General features: G+C 43.2%; 1 protein-coding gene across 1 annotated transcript in view; it reads right to left on the reverse strand.

Moving 5' to 3' along the window:
* The window catches only part of CD101 (CD101 molecule), a 37082-nt gene extending 15614 nt beyond the window's left edge, over positions 1-21468 (reverse strand). Inside the window, exons 1-6 of the mRNA XM_046027810.1 lie at positions 21264-21468; positions 12792-13172; positions 11063-11479; positions 6945-7331; positions 3138-3521; positions 2033-2437 (exon numbers count right to left, since the gene is read on the reverse strand). Coding sequence (XP_045883766.1) covers positions 2033-2437; positions 3138-3521; positions 6945-7331; positions 11063-11479; positions 12792-13172; positions 21264-21306 — 2017 coding nt within the window. The 5' untranslated portion in view covers positions 21307-21468. The remainder of the gene's footprint in view (positions 1-2032; positions 2438-3137; positions 3522-6944; positions 7332-11062; positions 11480-12791; positions 13173-21263) is intronic.
* Between the last annotated feature and the right edge of the window lie 1783 nt (positions 21469-23251).

A 23251-nucleotide genomic window follows, 5' to 3' on the forward strand; every position in this document is an offset into this window, starting at 1 on the left:
GTGGGAATCTCATACAGATATGGAGTCAGCTATCCTTTTACTCTAGAAGCTTTTCTGCTCTATCAGAAAGAAGAATGCTACAACCTGCTTTCCAAACCTTATTCTAACTTCTTGCTGTTATCGCTAATTCTACTTTTGTAACGGCTTCTTGAAGTTGCCAGTAGGTCTCTTTCCTCTTCCTTCAACAAATACACATTAAGCACACACTGTGTTATGTGCCGGACCATTCCAAGCTCTGTGGCTACCTCCTATCAGCGGGTTCACAGTCTATAGGGAGAAACTAGTACAGGCAAAGAGGTTTACAGATTACAACACTGTGTCAGCCAAATGTGACACAGGTATGCAGAAATGGCTGTCAGAGCCCAGGGCAGGACTATCTAACTCAAATACGGTAGCGGGGAGAGGCTTCCTGGAGCAGAGATCTCCAGGCTAAGTCTTAAGAGTTAATAGGAATTTGTCTGGTGGAGAAAAAGGAGAAAAGGTTAAAGAGTTCACACAAAACCCATGACTTGAACAAAGACTAAAAGTGAGGGAGAACACAGAGTATTTGAAAGCCTGTAAGTAGTTCAGTGTGGCCGGAGCTCAAATTCAAGATGGAAAGTTAGAAGATGATGCTGGAAAGTCATAATGTAAAGACATAAATGTGCCAGGTTATAAAGAATCTTGCAAGCCATGCTATGGGAGTTTGGATAAGTTGGATATGGAGGCGTTGTGGTTTCTCACCTGGGCCACTGGTGGATTATGTAGACATGGAGAACAGCGTAGGAGGAGTAGCTTTGGAAGAATAAAAATAGTGCATTTATGTTTGGACTTACTGAGTAGATATGCCTCAGAGCTAACTGCATAACGAGTCTGGGGATCAAGAGGAGCCTTTCGGGATAATGGATTTGAGAGTCGTCACTATATAGGTTGAACGAGGGGGAGGAATAAGCCCACTTCAGGAAACTGTATAGAATGAGAAGAAAACAAGCTAAAGCTGAAACACATACGGAATGGATCTGGGAAGGAGGAGAACTCTGCAAAAGAGAATGAGAAGAAACAGAGTGTTAGGAAAGAAACCAAGAAAATCTTGTGTCATGAGGCCAAGGAAAAAGAAAGTTTCAAGAAGAAGTGATTGGGTTGACAATTTTAAATACCACGGGAAGGACAAAGCAATTAAGGCATGAGTTAATCAACAAGGAGATTGTTAAATGTTGCTCAGCAGCAGAGAGAACAATGGCTGCCACCATGTCTGACCATCCTCTTGGTAGGTCAGGCACTGTCCTGGGCACATTACATATGTCGCCACCTTTACAGTGCACAGCAGCAATTTCGGGATGAAGTACCTAGACTAGGACAGACTGAGTGATTTGCCCAACGCTAAGCCGCTCGCCGGTGCCCGTCAAGTGGCAATGACTTCAAAGGCTCTTGAACACAATGTCTTTAGAGAATAGAAGTCATAAAAGAAGATACGTTGACCCAGCGGGACTTTGCCCAGGTTGTGTCTTACTTTTTTACCTCTGCTCTTTCACCAGCGGATGAGGTAAATTCTATTTGACTATAATCAGATATTCTCTCTTTACATTAACATGTTAAATCAAGAGGATAAATGTATTCTAATGGAATTGACATTATCCTTACCAGTTGGGGAGACATTGCAAACAAACATTTAATGATTAGTAAGGCACGGGCAGTGACCAATCCAAAGAATGCCTCCCTCCCCACCAGAGCTGATCCGAGAAGCCCCCTGTTGTGCCACATGATACCTTTCACTCGCTGGCTAGTGGGGACTTATGCAAAGAGGGGGATGGGGCCTGGAGCAACAGTAACTAGTAGTCCGTGTGGAGGTATGTCAATGTTTTAACAACCAGTATGGCTGTCCCATGTGTACTAACTTCATGTTAGCCTGGATTTGGGTTTTATTCAGTGCTAACTTATACTGTCAAAACATGGGGGGGAAGGTATTTTATGTTTTAATTCTATGACTTGCCCCAAATAAGAGAAATGTGTTTGTTTGTTTTCAAAGCAAGGATTAATTTCCAGTGGTGTTTACCTGGTAAAGCGATGGCTATCATCAGTGAGTGAGAGATGGCAGAAGCCCTGGCGGGGCCGCTTGTGCATAGGGAATTTCTGACATAAACTTCTACTTTACACTGATAAACTCCTGCTTCTTCCTCAGTGGCATCATGGATTAGGAGTTGAGAATGAAACGAGGACTGGAGAACTTTTGTCTTCTTTTGGAACTGAGATAGGTCTTCCCCCCACTCAATAGTGCCATTATGGGTGATTCGAACAAGTAGATGAAAGACTTGAGATCTTGCTGGTTGGAACAGCCATGTCACAGTGAGTGGCACCCTGAGGTTGGCGTAGTCAGCCTCCACTACGCAGGACAAGGCAAAGGTCTTGCCGAATTCCACTTTGGGCTGACGGCTCATCAGCTTAACCCGTAAACTCGACTCTGTGGGCAGAAACACATGGGAAACACCATTGCAAATATGTTTATCAAATCAAAGTTCTCCTACCTATCACCTCTTCATATGGAACAATGCATTCATACATGGGGAGCCCCAAATATTTGGGACTAAAAGTTAACTCACGGTACAGTCTGTCCTGAATTCTGGCCTCAATTTTCCAAAGTTGATCCTCTTCTGAGAGCGTTCCCAGCAGGAACAACAAACAGGCAGTGTTTCTCCAGCCTGCCGCTTAGACAGCTGCTACTGAGTGGGTGGAGTGCTCTCCCCTCCCCACCCCTACCCCTGGGTGGCGGGCCTCCCCTGATTTCCACTCATGGGCGCCTCTCTGGCGCACAGGCTTGAAGAGATTCTGCAAGCCCAGAGCTGCAGCTATAGAAGCCTGGATGTACAAGTCTCACGTCCATGGTCACAGGTCCTCTCTATGTCCACTCTAGCTCATAGGCTTTCGTGTTTAGCTCTGACCAACAACCAACAAGTGGCACCCTACACATGATCCTTATAAAAAGGAGTAAACTTTAGAGATTGGTGGACAGGCATGGCAGCCAGAGACTACGCTCTGTGTCCTGGGGTGCACGTGCCATAAGGAGGGGTTTCGGGACAATGCACAAATTCCACCATATCCCACCATCAAGGAAGGTACTGCTCATATATATAAGTTTATAGCAGGATTTCTTTGACACTTACCCAGAGACTTGACAGTGACTGCCAACTTCTGAGTCCAGCTCCGACCTCTGGCGTGGTTCTGGGTGCCCTCAAACACTCGGCACTCATACACACCGCTATCTGTGGTGCTGGTGGGGCTGATCTCCAGCTGGAAGGTGGCCCAGTCCATTTTCTCTAGCCTCGTAGGGCCCCGGTTGTTGAGTTGCTTATAGGAGGCCCCCAGCTGCACAGCACCATCTTGTTGCATACTGGCCACCAACTCCAGCTGTGCCTGACCTGGTGGGAGGTGCCACCACTCCACGGACAGGAGACTCACAGCCCCATCTGCCTTGCAGAGAAGCGTTAATGCCTCTCCTTCCCACATGACTTCCTGCTTGTTCTTGGTGGATAAGACCACGTTTCTTGCTGTGGGTCATAGATTTGAGAGGAAAAAGAAGTACTTCAAGTAAAGGAAAATTTTACTAAAATACAGTGAAATCTCTTTAATTAGACCTTGACTGGTTTGTGACAAATCAGATCGGGCTGTTGACTCTTCTTACCACCCCCAGAAAAGAGATTTGCTAACCACTTAATTAGTGGCAATAAGACAGCAGAAAGAATATCAGGAGCACTTATTTACACTTAAACAATTTATAATTTGCCTTTATTTTTAGTGCTTTGTTAAATCAGCCCTTCATTAAGAACATCTAGTTGGGAAAACATCTGGTAATATATTGTTAGATTAATTAGGGTGGGTGTACAAGCCTAAAAGTAACGAAGTTGTGTTTATTTAAATTTTTAGTTTTTTAGAATTTTATATTTCAAAGATCAAAATGACATTGCTCTCCCTACTTATTTTTCTCCTAATTAGTATGTGTTGTGAACAGGAAAGGAGTATTGGTAATTAGATTTCTTTTCAAAAACTACCACTAGGGGTGCCCGGCTGGCTCAGTCTATAAAGCATGGGACTTTTGATTCCAGGGTCATGAGTTCGAGCCCCACATTGGTTGTAGAGTTTATTTAGACAACAACAACAACAATAACAAACAAAATACTGCCATTAAAAACAATTACTAGAAAAGAAAAAACAATTACTTGGGGGAAAATACACAGATAGATATACTTCCCTTCTTCAAATCACATATTCTCATACATCCACTATTGGTTGAAGGGAGATCCTTCTTTTATCTGAACCATAATGTTAAATTACAAAATATAAATGGCTCCCAGATGGGAAACTCAAAATGTGTAGAAATGCAAACATTCATTCAAGAGATACTTCCCGTGCAAGGCTTTGTCCTGGGTGCTTCGTGGGCAAAGCAAAGACACCTCAGTAGCTCATGCATCTCAGGTTTAAGACCAAGGTCCTGGGAGTCAGAATTTATCCTGGGCAACACAGTTGTCCTCCCTGACCCTTGATTTTTTTCCTGTACGTACAAACGTCATAGTAGCACCTACTGGTGCTGGGACCATGGCTGGGACGACTAAAAGTGGTACACACCCAAGGGCTTAGCCTGGCTGGCAAGGGAAAGTACCCAGTAAAGGGGAGCTATTAGCATGGAGAGGCACTTAGTGAAAGTGAGGTAGTTCAAAGCCAAAAGATAGAAAACAAAATAGAATTGGGATGAAAAAAATCTCAACAGGATCTAAGTGAATTTTCAAATTGTTCTTCCCTGCTGGGGAAGGAGCTGGGTCTTCTCCGGCTCTATGTATATACGTATATAAGTACAAAGGCAGAAAGAAGCCTGATGTCCACAAGAACATCCAATACATGTATTTACTATTTTAATCTAATAATACAATTAAATAATTAACTGATAATTATTTAATAATTATTAGTTAAATAATATTTAATATTCTGTATATCTGTATCTGTATCTATATATGCACACCTACTTCCAGATTTTGGGTAGTGGAGGCAGGATTATACTTAAAGTTCTTTTCAAGTTAAAAATAGACTCAAACTGAAGTTGAGAAAATAAAGAGGAAATTATTAGTCATAATCTCACTACTTGAATGTAACCATTATGGTTAGTTTCAACTAACATCAATTTTTCTTTAAAGAAAAAAAATGAGGTCTCCTTAGTTCTTTACAGTCATTACTGCCTCTTGGTAAGAAGTAATAATCTTATCAAGTACGTATAAGTTACACATTCACAGTGGTAGTGAGTACCCCCTTCTGTTTAAAATATTCATAAAATATGAGTTTCATGATAAAACTGCCCAGACTTTGGTTTGACTTTCAAAACCGAATGCTCAACAGAATCCTTAATAAATTTGCTAATAACGTTTTCTGTTTCCACATACCAGGCCCGTTTGGACTCCAGCCTACACAAAGAACTATATTTAGCTTTGGAAGACCATCCTACGGACAGGCTTATGATCTGAGGGCCACAAAGCACACCTTCAGGTCCCTCTGGCACAGATTCCCATATGCCAAATTTAAGAAAGGTTTACAGATATGTTTCAGCAGAGACTGAGATGAATGAAGCAAAGATTAAGCTTCATGTAAATATGTAAACCCGCCCACACAGTTCTTCCTGAATCCTAGAAAGTCAGGCCAAATGTTTAGTGTGAAAACTAACACCAACACACTTCCTGGCGTGCCATCCTAGGCCAAGGCTTGCGCATCTTCGTTGCTCGCACATGGGGCAACAGAGAAGAGCATGAAAGGGAAATTTATCTATCTTTGGAGACGCCACCAATGAGCGAGTGAAAACGAGAGTATCTTTATTTTTAGTTGGGTTTTGTTTTGTGCTCTTGGGCAGTGGCTCCTTCTAGGCTCTGGGCTAGGAGGCTCTAGCCCAGAGCATCCTAACATATGTTGTAGATTTGTCTGTTTTCTCTGCACACAAAAAACACTGAGCGTTCACCACGTTTAAGGTTGTCCAACCTTCATAAACTCGAAACAAGAGCTGAGTGGCCTGCCACGTTCGTGCCTATAGTAGCTATGTGGACCTTTTTGGACAGGCACCTCACATTATAGCAAAAGGCAGGGAATTGAGTCTGCCTGCTGTCATTTACCTCTTCATTTCTTATTCTGAGTCAGGCTTTGATGCAGAATTAAGACGTACTCTCATTCCGTGTATCAGGTTAAGAGAACAGAGGATGGACAAAAGACATCTGAAAGATGTTTGCGGGGCGGGGGGCACAATGCAGGTGTTTCATCCACAGGAAGGAGGCAAAGTGTCATTCTTTCCTCTCACCATACTCGCATCACACAGAAAACAAAGGGAAGACAGGGGTTTCATTAACGCTGGTATTTTCCGCGTGGAGAAAAACCCAACGTACATAAATGAGGACTGATGGCAAATAGAATCAAAGAATCTAAGACAGCAAGAGGGAACTTCAGGGCAATCTAAATGTATGTCATTATTTTATATTTAAGAAAGCTGAGATTTAAAGAAGTTAAGCCTTGGGTCTGTGGTCACAGCCTGTTTAACGGTCCTGGAATAAGACCTAGGTCTTCAGCCAATTGGGTGGCTTCTCTTTTTTCAAAAAAATTTTTTTAAAGATTTTATTTATTTATTTGACAGACAGAGATCACAAGTAGGCAGAGAGGCAGGCAGAGACAGAGAGAGGGGGAAGCAGGCTCCCTGCTGAGCAGAGAGCCCTATGTGGGGCTCGATCCCAGGACCCTGGGATCATGACCTGAGCCGAAGGCAGAGGCTTTAACCCACTGAGCCACCCAGGTGCCCCTTGGTGGCTTCTCTTAACTCCACCTCAGAGTGATGGGACTGACACCGGACTCTCCAGTGGTGTGTCTGCTGTGTCCGGGGAGGCAGCCTGGCCTCACAAAGGACGGAAGCAGAGAGCAGTCCGGGCATGTCTGGCTCTGACTTCACATACCTGCTGGCTTCCTCAGATGCACGCAGCTGTCTGGGGACTGCTTGCTCTGAAGTACCTGCCAGGAGCCCATCGGAGTTCTCACCACTTCTGCCACGGCGCAGCTGTAGGTGCCTTCGTCCTCGGGGCCCACGGAGAAGATCTTGAGAGAGAAAGTTTTGGGGCTTAACTTTGAAACCTGGAGCTGTCCTTGACTTGCTCTCTCTCTGTAGTCTCCCTTCAGGTCCAGAACACCCCCAGCGTCCATGAGGGCTATCTCATTACCATTGAAGAACCAAATGCCCTGAAGCCATGGGTCCCGGCCACCACCTACAACCAGGCAGTCCAGTTCTAAGGAATTCCCTGCAGTCCACGCGCTCTCAGCTGAAATGTTGACGTGAAAATCTCTCACTAGGAAACAAAAGCAACGCAGGTGTTTAGAGAAGCCTCGGCATCTGTCCTTTTGGGACCACAGAGAGATAATACCCCCTGTAAGGGTAGTGTGGGAATTGCATTTCATGTGGGAGTTGAGCTCTGAGGAGGAGGTCCGCCAAAGCAGTGCCTAGAATCAAGAATGTCCTTGCCTATTCCTTCAGTCTTTCAGGAAGAGCAGCGCACGTAGCTTTTCTGATTGCAATCCTATTAAGCAAGAAGTATAAGGAGTAGGGTATCTTTTTTGAATAAAAAAATATAAAATATTTTATAATATGTTGAACTGCTGTAAACTGTGACTGCTTTGTTCTGTTTTTGGGGGGGCTAAGACTATCCAGTGGAATCTTCCTAAGTTAAAGCGCATGTGACGTGACGTATGACAAATCCACAGCTGACGTAACACCTAACGAAGAAAAGCTGAAAGTCTTTCCTCTAAGATCAGGAAAAGACATGGACGTCCACTCTCACCACTTCTATCAGACATAGTACAGGAAGCCCTAGCCAGAGCAGTTAGTCAGGAAAAAAATAAATATAGGACATTCAAGTCAGAAAAAAATGAAGTAAAATCATCTGTTTGCAGATGATGTGATCTTATATATAGAAATCCCAAAAGGCTCCACCAAAAAACTGTTAAAACTAATGATTTCAATAAAGTTGCATTATACAAAATCAATATACCGAAAAAAATCAGTTGCATTTCTATGCACTAGCAACACAGTATTGGAAAAGACATTGAGAAAACAATTTCTGCAGATGGCCAATAAACACAATGAAAAGATACTCAACATCACTCATCGTCAGGGAAATGCAGATCAAAACCATAATGAGACATCATCTCATACCTGTCAGAATGTCTATTCTCAAAAAAGATAAGAAGTACCAAGTATTGGAGAGGATGTGGCAATAAGGGAACACTTTTATATTGCCAATAAGAATGTAAATTGGTGCAGCCAATATTGAAAAGAGTAGAGAGATTTCTCAGAAAATTAAAAATAGGGGGCCTGAGTGGCTCAGTAGGTTAATGGCCAACTCTTGGTTTTGACTCAGGTCTGATCTCAGGCTCTGTGCTCAGCACTGAGTCTGCTTATCCCTCTCCCTCCCCTTCTGCTCCTGTCCATGAGCTCTCTCTCCTTTCCTCTCTCCTAAATAAATAAATAAAATCTCAAAAAAAAAATTAAAAATACAATTACCATATGATCCAGCTATCCCTCTTCTGGATATTTATTCAAAGAACATAAAAACACCAAAAAAGATATATGCACCCCGATATTCACTGCAGCATTATTTATATTAGCCAAGATATGGAAGCAGCCCAAGTATCCATCAATGGATGAATGGATAAAGAAAATGTGGTATATATACTATTAGGTATACTATTGTGGTATATATACTATTTATCCTAAAGAAGAAGGAGATCTTGCCATTTGCAATAACACAGATGGACCATGAGGCTATTATTCTAAGTGAAATAAAGAAGAGAAAGACAAATACCACATGATTTCACTTATATGTGGTCTCTAAAAACCAAAACAAATGAACAAACAAAACAAAAATAAACTCTCTATAGAGACAGAGAACGGATTTGTGGTTCCCAGAGGGGAAAGGGGTTGGGGAGTGGGCGAAATGGGTAAAGGGGCTCAACTATATGGTAATGGATTGTAACTAGACTTAGGGTGGTGATCACATGGCGTGTATACAAGTATTGGATTAGTGTTGCACACCTGAAACTTATATGCTGTCATATACTAATTCTATCTCGTTTAAAAAAATACCTCACTTGCAATAATGTCAAAAAGAAGAAAATACTTAGGAATAAATTTAACCAAGGAGGTGAAAAACATGTGCTCTGAAAACTGTAAAATACTGATGAAAGAAATTAAAGATACAAGTTAATGGAAAGATATCCTGTGTTCCTGGGTTGGGAGAATTAATAACGCGTGTTGGTGAGGATGTGGAGAAATGGGTGTGGAGGACATGCTCTGTTTTCGGGGAGGTAACGTTATAGAAATGGTGTGGAGCTTCCTCAAAAACTAAAAATAGAACTACCATATAATCCAGCCATCCCTCTTCTGGGTATATAGCCAAAGGAAATGAAGTCAGGATCTCAAAGAGACATCTGCATTGCCATGTTTATTATTCGTGATAGCAAAGATATGGAAACAACCTAAGTGTCCACTGATGGATAGATGAATGAAGATAATATAGTAAATATATACACACTGAAATATTATTCAGCCATGAGAGAAAAGGAAAGCCTGCCATTTTTCAACAACCTGGATCACCCTGGAGGACATTAGGCTAACTGAAATGAGCCAGACAAAGAAAGACAGATACTGCAGGGACTCACTTATATGTGGTGTCTAAGACTGCTGAACTCATAAAAGCAGAGAATAGAATGGTGGTTGCTAGGATCTGGGGGAGGGAGGGGGTAGATATTGGTCAAAGGGTACAGAGTTTCCATTACACAAGATAAGGTCTATAGATCTACTGCATAGCATGGTGACTGCAGTTAATAAAACTGTGTGGCATACTTGAAATTTACCAAGAATAGATATCTTAAGTGTTCTCACCATACAGCACAAGCACACGCCTACCATACACAAAAAGTAACAAGGTGAGATGGTGGATATGTTAATTAGCTTGATCGTGGTAATCATTTCAAAATGCATATGTGTATCAAAACATGAACACCTTAAATATATACAATTTTTGTGAAAATAAATAAGTAAAAATAAAGACGGTTTTACATAAAAAATTGTTCTCAAAGAAAGAGGAAAGAGTGTAACTTGGAACCTTAAGAGCAATAGGACAGTTTCTTAATGAAACAGAATAACTCTTCTCCTAGGGAGGAAGGGAGGAAGGAAGGAAAAGGAAAGGAAGGGAAAGGAAGGGGGAAGGGGAAGGGGGAAGAGGACAGGAGAGGAGAGGAGAAGAGAGAAAAGAAAAGAAAAGAGGAAAGGAAAGGAAAGGAAAGAAAAGAAGCCTGAGTGATTCACCATTGGATCACTGCTTTTAGTCTGGATATATACGGCTTTTGCAACCTCTTCCTGTTGGACCGTAGCCCAAGTAGAGAAACCAGGAATGACAGCTGAGCCTTCCCGCTTGCTTTGATGAACATGCCAGTGGATCATGAAGAGTAACACCATCCCAAGCAGGAAATGGGGTCAGGTGGAAGGAAGTCCTGGCAGTGACTAAGACAAGGCTCCACAATGGAAACTGCTAGAGCTACTCTGAGGCCCAGGGATCTGTGGTGTGGGGGCTTCAGAGATTCACACCTGCTTCGAGCACCAGCTCCACCTCTCATCAGCAATTTGCCTGTCTGAGGCTCAGGTTCCTTGTTTTAAAAATGGGGAATCAACCACTTGCCCCATAGGGTGAGGACTAAATTAGATAATATAGATAAAGTAAAAAATGTAGATAAAGTGCTTACACAGGGCTTGGCAAGGGTGGTAACAAAACCATTTTCAGGCATGCCTTGCAGAACCTGTCTAACCATTCAACAGATCTTACCCCATAGAAAACCTGCTATGGACAGACCCAACACCAAATGTCCCTCTTCTTACTTATGCTTCCCAGATGCCAAAACCCAAATGTATTGAAACTTTCTAAATGTTTTTTTTAAAGGCTCAACAGAAGATCAGAAAAACATAAAGACATCCCATCAATACCCACCATCAACATACTAACGAGTTTCTTGAGAAGATCATTACCTAGGGGTTGGATCTTCAGAGCTGTTTGAGCTGTCTGCTTTCTTGCAATTGAAGTCCAGGTTTCATCTGGATCTTGAATCCATTCGGTGGCCTCACAGAACAGGTGGCCTTGATCTGAGGGCTGGAGCCTCCCTATGGACAGCCTGAAGGTGGTGACCCCAAGCTTGACGAGCTGGACGTCACCAGCCGCAAACCTCTCTGTATACGAGGGCCCGGGGTTCAACAGGAAATCTTTGGAGAGGGAAATGATCTCGGTGATTTGGTTTCTTTCTCCGTCCTGCATCAGGTACCAGGTGACAGAGAGGTGAGTGTGCTGAGCTGTGGCTTTGGCTGCTTCGCAGGTCAGTTCTAATGATTCACCTTCCACCTTACTGAGAGTCTGGGAACTCATGGTGGCAGAGAGGGTATCTGGAATAACTGGAAGCAAAGGAACGATGACAACTGACTGGCCCAGTATCCTGCCAGACAAGCCTGCTCGGAAGGAGATGGCGCCCTGACCCACCATCCGTAAAGCATCTACTTGGAGTTGCTTTTCCACGAGCCATAGGCTTTCCCTATTGCCAAGGGGAACATCGTCTGTATACACAGTCTGTGGAACTTGGCAAAACTAATGGCTTGTGATATATTGACCCTGACTTTACGTTTTTAGCTTGGGCTGTGACCAAATTAGCTACTGAGACACAGAGTATTTAAAAGGGAAGAGCACTGGGAGCCAGAAGACCTAGATTCTGGTCCTAAATCTGTCCCTATTTGACTACAGGAATTGGAGCAAGTTGCTTCATTTCCTGACGCCTTAACCTGCTTCTTTGTGAAGTTCTGAAATAATCTCTTATAATCGTTCAGAGCTCAAATGCAGCCCTTACCAAAGTTTTGATAACCATCCTACTACCTTCTCACTGTGTTCTTCCTCAGAGGAAATCACGCAGCCTAAGCTTATGGGAAAGCAACACTGAGATTCAATCAATGAGTATTTACTGAGCAGCTACCCAGTACCCACCGTGCTAGAGGCTGAGATCATGATTGTCCCAGAGCTCGAGGTGAGAAAGGAGTCGTATAAGCAGCAAAATACCACATTCCCTGGGGGAATGCTAATAATAGCGATGTGAATAGAGCATCAGGAGGAAACAAAGATGGGAATATATTGCCTGAGACAGGACAGATTTCACAGAAGAGGTAAGAGCTAAACTAGGTCCACAAGTACATGTGGGTTGGCTAGATTGAAAAAGGGCTGCTAAGGTATTTTAGGCAAAGGGGCAAAATGGTAATTGCAAGGACTATGAACCTCTCTATGTAAATCTGCTTGAGATGACTAGCTTGGGAATATTCATTTCCAAATGAATGACTTACCACTTGACCGTATTAACTCCAGCTCCCTTACCAAGTTAACGTCCTGCCCCCAAGAAGAGACAGGACATGGGAAGAACTCTCAGAATTTTGTTTGATGCTGTTGCTACGATCACCCCATGGCTAGCTGTGGACCAAGCCTTTGGAAGACCACACATTATTTAAATCTTGGCAGCAGGCCAAGTTGACCAGAAAGACGAACTGAGTGTTTCAGAGAAGGGGAGATACCGATGTGGGACCCATATGCAAAATACCCAGAGGGCTTCCAGTGTTCTCTTGCCAAAACAAGGACATGACGTGAAGCCATGTCACATGGCGCAAGGCATTGTGATGGTGGGGCTCTGGCTTCTGGGGGCTGCCGGACGCAGGAAGGTCCATAGCTTACCAATTAGCCTAGTCTTCGCACTGTAATTGCCATAGTATCTTTCATCCGTGTTGGGCGTGTGACACTCATACTCGCCAGAATCCTTCAGCTGGGGCTCTGAGATGTGCAAGAAGACTGAGTTGCCCCGGACCCTCTCCACGTAGATCTCCCCGCTTCGCACCCGCTGTGCGTACATCACATAAGAGAAGCCGGCATCCTTGGTGCTCACGATCTGGACTTCTTGTTTCGGGGTTTTAGGCAGGTAAACAGACCACTGGAAATTCTGCTCAGCAGGTCCCTGGTGGCCCGTGACATTGCAGCCAATGCTGACAGGGTAGCCCGCGACCCGAAACAGCGGTCCTTTCTGGATGGTTACCTCCCTCTGGCCAAGGCTGAGCTTAGCTTGCAAGGAAGAGAAAGAACGGGGAATAAAAATAGATTAGCGCTCCAGTCCCCAGTGTGCCACCTTATTGCAGCGCCCTGTATTAGAGTTCTAGCAAATGAGATCACAGGTTATTAGCTATAATCAACTCAAATGTTCATACACCTCCTTCAGGTTAAGAAGCAGTGGAAAGGCTTGATGACTTCCTGTTCTTTCATAACTTCAACTTCCATATAAGTCCTAATCACTCCAAAAAAAAAAAAAAGAGGTGAGCTTCAACAGAATGATAACTATTATAACTGATAACACTTAGTGCCTGATGTTGTCTAAGGGCATTTATTTCAAAGTCAATATGAGGGGCACCTGGGTGGCTCAGTCGTTAAGCAGCTCCCTTCAGCTCAGGTCATGATCCCAGGGTCCTGGGATCGAGCCCCACATCGGGCTCCCTGCTCAGTGGGAAGCCTGCTTCTCCCTCTGCCACTCCCCCTGTTTGGATTCCCCCTCTCACTATCTCTGTCAAATAAATAAATTTAAAAATATTAAAATAAAGTCAATACGATGCACGATAATTCACCTTTTATATTATTTTATGGGACAATTCAGCAAATTCTTCCTTCTGACTCTCATTCCTGGCTACCTGTCGGGCCGTTCTCTTCGAGATGGCTGGAGAGGGGAAATCTACCCACAGCCTGTGGTGCCACACTTTCTCGGTCTTGCTAGTTCGTTGGAACTATTTGTAGCTCCTGGCCACGTCTGATGCAGGACTAGCTAAAATTAGCAGCAGAAGAGGCAGCAGCACTTCCTTTCTATACTGTGGAGGGTTTTTTGTTTTGTCATTTTTAAAAGAGCCACTACAGCTTTATTGAAAAGCTTCATAAAAGACGGCCTGTCAAGTCTGCCAGGATCTGGGCTCAAAGTCACCTTAGTTCTCTCACCAAAAGTATTCAGTTGCGATGACGATGAAGTGTTTCCTGTTGAGACAAATCTCAAGTATTCAGTTGGAAGGAGAAAACATTCTCAAATGGCAACATTTTCTTTTGAAGTGCATGTGTTCAAAATCAGACACTTTGCAGAAATGAAAAATGCATGTGTTTATGGATTAGGCTAATATTAAAGGCTAGTTTGTGTGACAGAAAGAATAAAGAGCAAATGACAGAGTTGCCTAAGGGTGACCACGATCTTTCACTAGGGGCCTGGGACCCAGTGGAAGGGGGAGAGGAGGGGAAAGACCTCAGAAGAGTCCCTCAGTGAGCAATTGCTGGCATTGTGGGATGAACAGAATGGAGCTCAGAAGAAGACATGGGGAGAGGGTGCCTGGGTGGCTCAGTCAGTTAAGCATCTGCCGTCAGCTCAGGTCATGATCCCAGGGTCCTGGGATGGAGTCTCAATTCGGGCTCCCTGCTCAGCGGGGAGTCTGCTTCTCCCTTGCCCTCTGCCCCTCCCCCATGCTTGTGCTGTCTCTGTTTTTCAAATAAATGAATAAAAATCTTAAAAAAAAAAAGAAGGTATGGAGAAAGAATATCTGCTGAATTTTGCAAATCCACAAGAACAGCAAGTAAAGGAAACTAGGGTGGAAAAAAAGTGAGAGAAAGGAAAAATGACCTTATAGAGACCATGTAAGGCTGAGGAGTGGAATTTTGGAATGGAAACAATTCTGAGAGAAGAGGGACTACACAAAAACCAGGGAAAAAGTTCGAATGGTCATCTGAGGCAGTCCACTAAAAACTGCCTATTGAATGCTTCATGCAAATCTGGAAAACAAACATACATCCCACCAACCACACACATTTCCAGTAACAATTAAAATATACTAATTTATTCATAAATCCCAGTTCATGTGATATATTGATATTATGCTCTTCTAATAAATCCTGAGGGATAGAAGGAAAAAATGTAACTTACTACTTACCAATTATTGAACAGAGACAACTTAAAACATTTTCAGCAATGCCAGTTAGACATATATCTCAGAGAAATGTGTGCGCTGGGCACCAGGCTACGTATGGAAAAATACCCACGTCAACACTGTTCATCGTAGCCCCATCTTGAGACTACTGGTATGTCCACCAGCAAGAATAGACACACTGTGGCATATCCATAAAATGAAATGTTACACAGAAATGAAAGTGAAAGAATCATAGCTGGTTGTAACATGGATAATGCGTTTAATGAAAGAGACCATATGTTGAGAATTTTTTTTGATGCTCTACGGAATGATTCCAGGATTTATCACCTTAAAAACAGGCAAAACCACACTGTATCATTTAGTAAATGTGAACAGAAAACCACTTAAAAAAAGAAGAAAAGCTAGGAAGTGGTTATCATGGGAGTCAGGACAGTGATTGTGTGTAGGGGGGACGGTAGTGATCCGGAGGGGGCTCATGGCACAGTGAGTGGGTACTTCTAGGGTCCTAGCAATCTTCTGTTTTTTGACCTGGATAGTGATGATATGGTTTTTATTTTTTAACTTATTTGCTACACTCCATGTTTATGTTTTACTAACTTTTCTTATGTGTTACATTCCACAACAAAAATGTTTTTAGAAATGGGGTTTCTGAGGTACCACTTTAGTGGTATGTTACCACAGTGTTATTTTGGTCGCTAGGCAACACTTTTCAGTATCTTCCGTGGCATCAGGAGATGGGTACCATATCTGAAACATTTTACTGTGAAAACTAGCATTCTATCTTCTACTGCCTTATTTGCCAATTCAATAAATACTTATTCAACAACTTATAGTATTTCTGATGCTTCAGGAGCTAAGACACGAAGATGAGTTAGGGATCGTCTTTGACTTCGTGATTTTATAATTTAATCAGATAGGATGATAGTCCTCTCTCCATAACAGGGAGATGATAAGAGTGCTTTAAGGAATTTGAGGGAAGGAGAGATTGCATTTTGAGGGGAGGGAAACAGGAGAGGCTTAAGGAAGAGACCCTTTGAGAAGTGGAATTTCAAGAATTGGAAGGATTATGATAATTTAAGTGGGGAAGACTTCATAACAAGATTGTATGAGTAGGAATCAAAAGACTTGTTTAGGAATTAGGGAGTGATAAAATGGATTGGGGGGGGGAGACGCCTGGGTGTCTCAGTTGGTTAAGTGACTGCCTTCAGTTCAGGTCATGATCCTGGACCGAGGATTGAGTCCCACTTCAGGCTCCCGGCTGAGCAGGGAGTCTGCTTCTCTCTCTGACCTCCTCCCCTCTCACACTCTCTCTCTTTCCCATTTTCTCTCTCACATAAATAAATAAAATTTTAACAAATGAATTAGGGGAAAGGTTACACACATGAAGATGAATAGAAGGAGGTAAGGCTGGACAGGAATTTGGGGCCCAAAGCATGAAGTTCTTGAGTATCACATCTAGAAGTTGGGACTTGACCGATCAAGTGATGGGGGATCCACTGGAAATGCTGGAAAGGTCTTAGGAAAATCAATCTGACAGCTGTGTAGGATGATGGAAATTAGAAAAAAACATTAGGAAATCATGGTAGCCCAGGAGAGAAGTGATTGCTGCAATAGGAATGCAAAGAAAGGGACTATATAAGAGCTACTGTGGAGACAAAATCTAGAGAGTTTTTCAGTGTCTTGGATGCTCGGAGGTAGAAGAGGTGGATGGAAGGATGGAAGGCTGTTAGAAATCAAAAACGATGGCAAGTTTTGTGAGGTTGACTGAGAAAATAATGATTCTCTTAATAGAAGTAAGGGTATCACGGGGTACCTGGGTGGCTCAGTCAGTTAAGCGTCTGACTCTTGCTTTCTGCTCAAGTCATGATCTCAAGCCCTGCATTGGTCTCCATGCTCAGCACAGAGTCTGCTTGGGATTTTCTCTCTCCCTCTGCCCCTCCCCTCTCTCTATAAGTAAATAAATAAACAAACAAAGAAATAAATGAAATCTTTAGAAAAATAGAAATAAGGGTATCAAGAAGAGACTGTTGTATTCAAGGGTAAGGGAGAAGAGAAGATACTGCATTTGATTTTGAAAATACTAAATTTGAATACCATAAATTAAATAGGAAGGATATCCAGCAAACGTTGGGAAATAATCTTTAATTAATATATATTTTATATATGTGTTTATAGATACATAAAAGTATAAATAAATAAATACGTATTTTTACTTTGAGGTCTACTCAACCCTTTGAAAATCTTTGTAATCTAGTCCTTTTAAGAAGTCTGTGATATTCCCACATTTAGTAAAGTCAAACCTGTATATGGCTGAGCCTGACTTGAAACTAGATTTGCAAATGTGAAATCCCTGGCTGTCTCCATTGCTTCTCACCGCTTCCTGTGAATGCCTGTTTATAACCACAGAAGGTTCTGGGCCACGGGTGCAGATTAGGTCAGTTACAGCACTGGGCAGTGTGAGGGAGGAGAAGGAGGAGGGCTAAAGAGAGATTACTAGAGGGTCTCTCTATTTAGGGGATAGGATGAGGAACACACCTACAGAAGGAAGAGTGAGGGAGGTAGGAGAGCAGACAGGACTTAGTAGCTTGGAAACCAGAGGACGGGAAAATGTTCCACAAAAAGGCTTGTCTGGGGGGCACCTGAGTGGCTCAGGCAGCTAAGCAGCTACCTTTGGCTCAGGTCATGATCGCAAAATCCAGGGATCAGCCTCACTTTGGGCTCTTGCTCAGCAGGGAGCCTGCTTCTCCCGCCCCCTCCCCCTGCTTGTGTTCTCTCTCCCCCTCCCTCTCCCTCCCTCTCTCTCTCTCTCTCTCAAATAAATAAATAAGTAAATCTTTAAAAAAAAAAAAAAAAGGCCTTGTCTGCTTGCTGAAAAGCTGCTGTGAGGGCAAGGACCGTAAAGTCAGGGGACAGTCCTTTTAGTTTGATGAGGACAGTATCAGGGGAGAGCTTTGTAAAAGAGATTTCAGTAGAGCGGAGGCCGATTTCAAGGATAAGAAGCGACTGTAAGAGGTGGGTGGGAACTACTTCGAGGCGGGAAACAGCAGAATAAGGTGGCAGCGGGCAATGATAGCTGAGAGGGGAGAAGCAGGGTGGGCCGGCCGGATGTGCTTAAGGGCAGAGGAGCTGCAGAGGGGAGAGATGACGTCAGAGAGGACCGTGAATGGAGGAAGGCCCCACAGAGGCACGAGGTGAAGAACACAAGTGGGAAGGTACCGCTTTCTTAGAAAAGTGAAGCAACAGCATGGAAGTATCCCAGGTATTTTTGAATGGTCGACAGAGGTCACTCAAATGGCTGTGCACTGGGGCCCTTCGCTGAAGCAACTTTTATAAAGACATTCTCTGTGGAAGATATTGTCCCTATCTCTCCTCCTCAGCCGTAAAATACTTCAGAGGACTGTTCTGTTGCTTTCTCTCCTAGTGGACAGAGGGTTAGAACCCTTTGTTTAAGCAACTCAAATTCTCACTGACTGATGGATATACAGCTGGGCCTTGACACACCGCAATGGGGCCACGCTTTTGAAACCCAAACAATTCTTGGATGATAATGGGATTTTTTTTTTCTTCCAAAAGATCACTGGGATTGCCAAATTTACCATTACAATATTATTTAAAGGGAAGATGTTAGGTTGATCATATAAAATGGCCCATAAATGACCACTTTTTAAAAGGATTTATTTACTTTGACAATGAGAGAGAGAGAGAGAGAGCACAAGGAGGGGAAGTGGCAGAGGGAGAAGCAGACTCCCTGCGCAGCAAGGAGCTCAATGTGGGGCTCGATCCCAGGACCCTGGGATCATGGCCTGAGCCAAATTCAGACACTTAACCGACTGAGCCACCCGGGCGCCCCTATAATTGACCATTTTTGATACACAAAAATAGCAACTTCAAATGATTCCACATTATATAAAACCTACCCAGAGAATATCAAACACAACAAGCAACATCTCCTTACATGTACACATACAAAAACCCTATGCCCTTGAAGGCGGAGAGAACTTCCAACCCAAAACAATTTCTTCTATGAATATAGTCTCTGTAAGATTAGAAAAAAATGGGTCTCTCCCTAGGTCCCTCCCACATTAGTGGTTTTTCTATGGAAGGAAGCTAGTCAGGGTGAGGGAAGACAGGTCTAGATCAGGGAGGCCAAGCTGAGTGCTAAGTCCATGAGCTCATTCACTGGTAACATTAATTCATTGAGCGCTGTATTCTGACAGAACTAATCAGTCTTTATGTTTATTTAAAAAAATTAATCTGGACAAAGTATACCTTTGCTAAATAGTGCAACCAATCAATTGATCAGCATCCAACTTCCTCCCTTATTTATAATTTTGCCTCCATAATTGTCAGGACAAATAGCAGGCTTCCAAAGTTCTTTTGAGTTGCTTCCTGATTCATGTGCCCTTCACATAAAAACCATGGTTCTATAAAAAATGAGTGCTTTGAAGGGAGTCAGTACTTAGAAGCAAGAAATACAGGCCCAGTTTGGATAATTGTCTATGTGGGTTAAAGAAAAGCTTCCAGCTTCCCTTTTTTTGAACCTGGTTACTACTTGCCTTCACCCTGGGCTTCCAGTCTGCTTACCAGAATTTAAAAAAAAAAAAAAAAAAAAGAAGGGTGTGAAGGAGAGAATTTGCAATGTCTGACTTGTTGCACAACACATACCCTGTTTTGTACTCTACACAAGCCAAACACACAGTCCAAATACACAAAGCATGTCTCCTTAAGAATTACACTCTAAATACATACATACATACATAAAATTTAAAAATAAACAAATAATCACACTCAACAACTGAACAGGACAAATTGGAAGTACGAGTCACCAACCTGCCCAGCCAAGCCAGTCTGGTGATATCCATCCACCCAGCCACTAACCTAGCCTCGTAACTAGCCCCACGGGCCCCCTCTCACCCCATCAGGTCTCAGATCTGATCCCTGCGTCACACGATCTACCGTCTGCTGAGACATGAGCCCCGTTCGGTTCAAGCCAAAGTTTACGAAGCACACCATTGTGCTGAAGGCTGTCACTTCTTTATGTGTTAGCCACAGCTCTGGCCACACTGCTAATTATGTTCACTTAGTTCCCCAACCTTCCCACTCAGGTCCCCGTGTGAACTCCGTCTAGTCTCCACGGCTTTTCTTAATCTGAGTTCACACTCAGGATTCAAGGTCCATAAACTCAAATGGAAAACAAAAACCAAAACCCTACATCTTTATTTTTCACTCGTCTCAATGAAAATTTAGCATTTCCTTCAGTCATGAAGGTAGACAACAAAGCAGAGATATGTTCACGTTACATTACTATTGTTGAAGACATCTTGAAACATGATTCACATTCATTACGCCTTCAAAGTTTGGTGGTTAACAGACCACCTCTGGATCTTGCGATGGAACTGCCAAGAAGCCAGTAAATAACTACATCACCATTTAAAACGATACCGATAATTGCATTTCAGTATGGTGGATTTCCCCTATAATCCTATGCATTTTATTTTAGGCATTTAACAAATTATTCTAAGGTGGGATCTATAGGCCTCGCTGCTAAAGGAACCCATAGCACACACAAAAAAGTACCCGTTACCTGCTCTGGAACGATTCCATTCCCAGCACAGGTCATCTGTTCTATTCCAAATCTCCCCATTCCTCCACGGTTATATGTTTAAGTACTCCTGGGCCAGCTAGGACCCTCCATGTGCCCTTTAGCAGACCCAGTGAATCTTTCAGTCCCTTCTCAGTCCTCAGATCAATTCCCACTTCTGCTCCCAGGAATGTCCAGAACCTTCCTTTAGCTTTGCCTAAAATTTCTAAGTGCTCTCATAACTTTCCCTTCCATCCATTCACATTCCCAAAGCAAATACATCAGACAAGACGTAAGGTCACCTCTCAGTGTGGGCAGCTGAGGCCTCCACCGATGGGTTAGCCCAGAAGGATAAGGTAAACTCAGGGCAGCATAGACAAATGTGAACATCGGTGGGCCCAGGTTCACAAACTCAACCAAGCACCGCATCTCCCCAGAACTCAAGTGCACCGAGGTAAACCAGGACACCGTTCTTGGTTAAGTCAAAAATTCGTGCCTAAACTCAAAATGTGTGGCACAATTTTTGCCTGTAAATACCAAATTGTCCTCCTCCACCCACCACCCAACAGCCTCCTGTTGACAAGCTCCTGGGACGACAGAGACATGCAGTATTATGACACTTACTCAGAAAGAGAAAGAAAGATGCCACATGTGGGATGTGTGCCATTTGGCCCAGTACAGACCTTTCCTCGTGGTGTCACTGAAGTTGCTCAGACACTGAGTGACAAACGCTGCGCTCTCGTTACAAAGGTAAAGAGGAAGCAATGGTGTGGTTTGCAGCACACTGGGAAACACAGATGGCTTGCAAAGAGCAAAACCGTTTGCATCATACGGTTCTTTGTTAATCATTCGAATCTGGGTGAGAAAAGTGAGTGACCTTCATGGGTAAGTAAGCATATACGGATAAAAATAGGAAAAGATGGGCCTCATCCTGGCTAAACGTGCATCATTAGGTCAAGTAGTAAACCGGATAAATAAAAAAATCAAGCAGAAATGTTCTCTTCTTAATGCTTCCCTCTCCTTCCCCCTTGGGAAGAAGGTCAACATGAATGTGGGGAGACACAAGGTGGTAGTAATGACGACGGTCTCTTGAGCCAGGCTGCCTGGGTTTGCATGCAGGTTCTATTTTCAGTAGCTGGATGATCTTAGAGAAGTTACTGACCCTCCTCTGTAAAACGGAGATACTAATAATATGTACCCCATCAGACTGTGTTGGTTGAATGAACTCATTCACGGCAAGCACTTAGAACAATACCTGGTACATAGTAAATGCTCAATGAGTATCAACAGCCATCATGTGACATTTAAGTGTGTCTTCATCTGCCCAAGATGGGCCTGGCACCAAAGATGGCGAGTAAATACCTAAATCTAACAGGTGCCACTGAACCCAGGCCAACTCAATCCTACCTAATCCTGGAAGACAAAAGACTATACAAAGAGGAGGTCACCAAAGACATTAGATTTCTAGGTCAAGGCTACATCTAGTTGGGACAATAATAAACTGGTGTGCTTTGGGCCACAGTTTCAGGCATATTCCTGCTCCATCCACCCACCGAACCATTTTTTTAGTACTTCTCTGTGCTGGGTGCTTCAGTAAATTCTGCACCTGTGAAGATGTTAACCCAGTCTTTGTTCTCAGGAAGCTTCCACTTCATCAGAGACCCACAGTGCAATGTTGCAAGCACAACCATCAATGCAGCCCCTAAAAGGAGTGAGAAAGGTTGTGGGGCAGGAGGGAAGGGCAGGATAGGTTGGGTTGGGCCAAATGAGACAACTAGGGAGGAAGAGAGGCAGTTACAGCTGGGGGAGAAGCAGCCTAGTGTGAATAATGATGCACAAGCACCCCCTCCTTTTTGAGTGAAGTTTGAGGTTGGTACGAAGGGGGAAGGTCCACAGGGTTAGGCTGGGGCAGATCTTACTGGGCCATGCATGCTAAGCCTAGGACCTTGGCCTTTATTGCACAGAAAAGAGGAGATTTGAGGTCTTCTTCTTCTCCTTCTTCTTTTTCTTCTTTAGGAGGAGAATGGCTTGATGGGATTTCTTCTTTTGAATTGAATTCCATGTTGTGTGTTGCTAACTAGTTGAAAGATGAGGGAGGGAAGCAAGGCTAGAAGCAGGAAGGCCAGTTACAGGATTTTTGTAGTTTCCTATATAAGCAATGATGAGATCCTGAATTAAGTCATTTAAGATATTGCAAAGGAATATTGATGCATTTGGAATTACAGGGTAGCCTCTCCGATCTTCTATATAGGATGGTGGAAGCAATCAGGAGCATGACTGGCTCTCACTCAAGGTAAGTTAGGTGAGGTGGCCTAGGAGAAATACAAGTAAAGAGGTACGGACATTTGAAGGAGGGAGAGAGCACAGCTGATTCAAGGAGAATGGGAAATCGGGCCAATCTTCAGGGGAAAGGTAACATTTGAGACAGGACTTATTTTTCTCATGGCCATTACAGTAGAGTAGGGTGACATTCAACAAATTCAGGTCTGGAAGCCTCTAACTTTTACCCCTTTTCAAGTTTTCACTTCCTTCCCTTTTGGTTTTATTTATTAGTGATGATACCTAAAAATTAACCCTCCAAGGTCAGTCAAACTACAAATACTAATATCTTT

Source organism: Meles meles, chromosome 1, assembly GCF_922984935.1.
Source record: "Meles meles chromosome 1, mMelMel3.1 paternal haplotype, whole genome shotgun sequence".
In the NCBI taxonomy this organism is placed as follows: Eukaryota; Metazoa; Chordata; class Mammalia; order Carnivora; family Mustelidae; genus Meles; species Meles meles.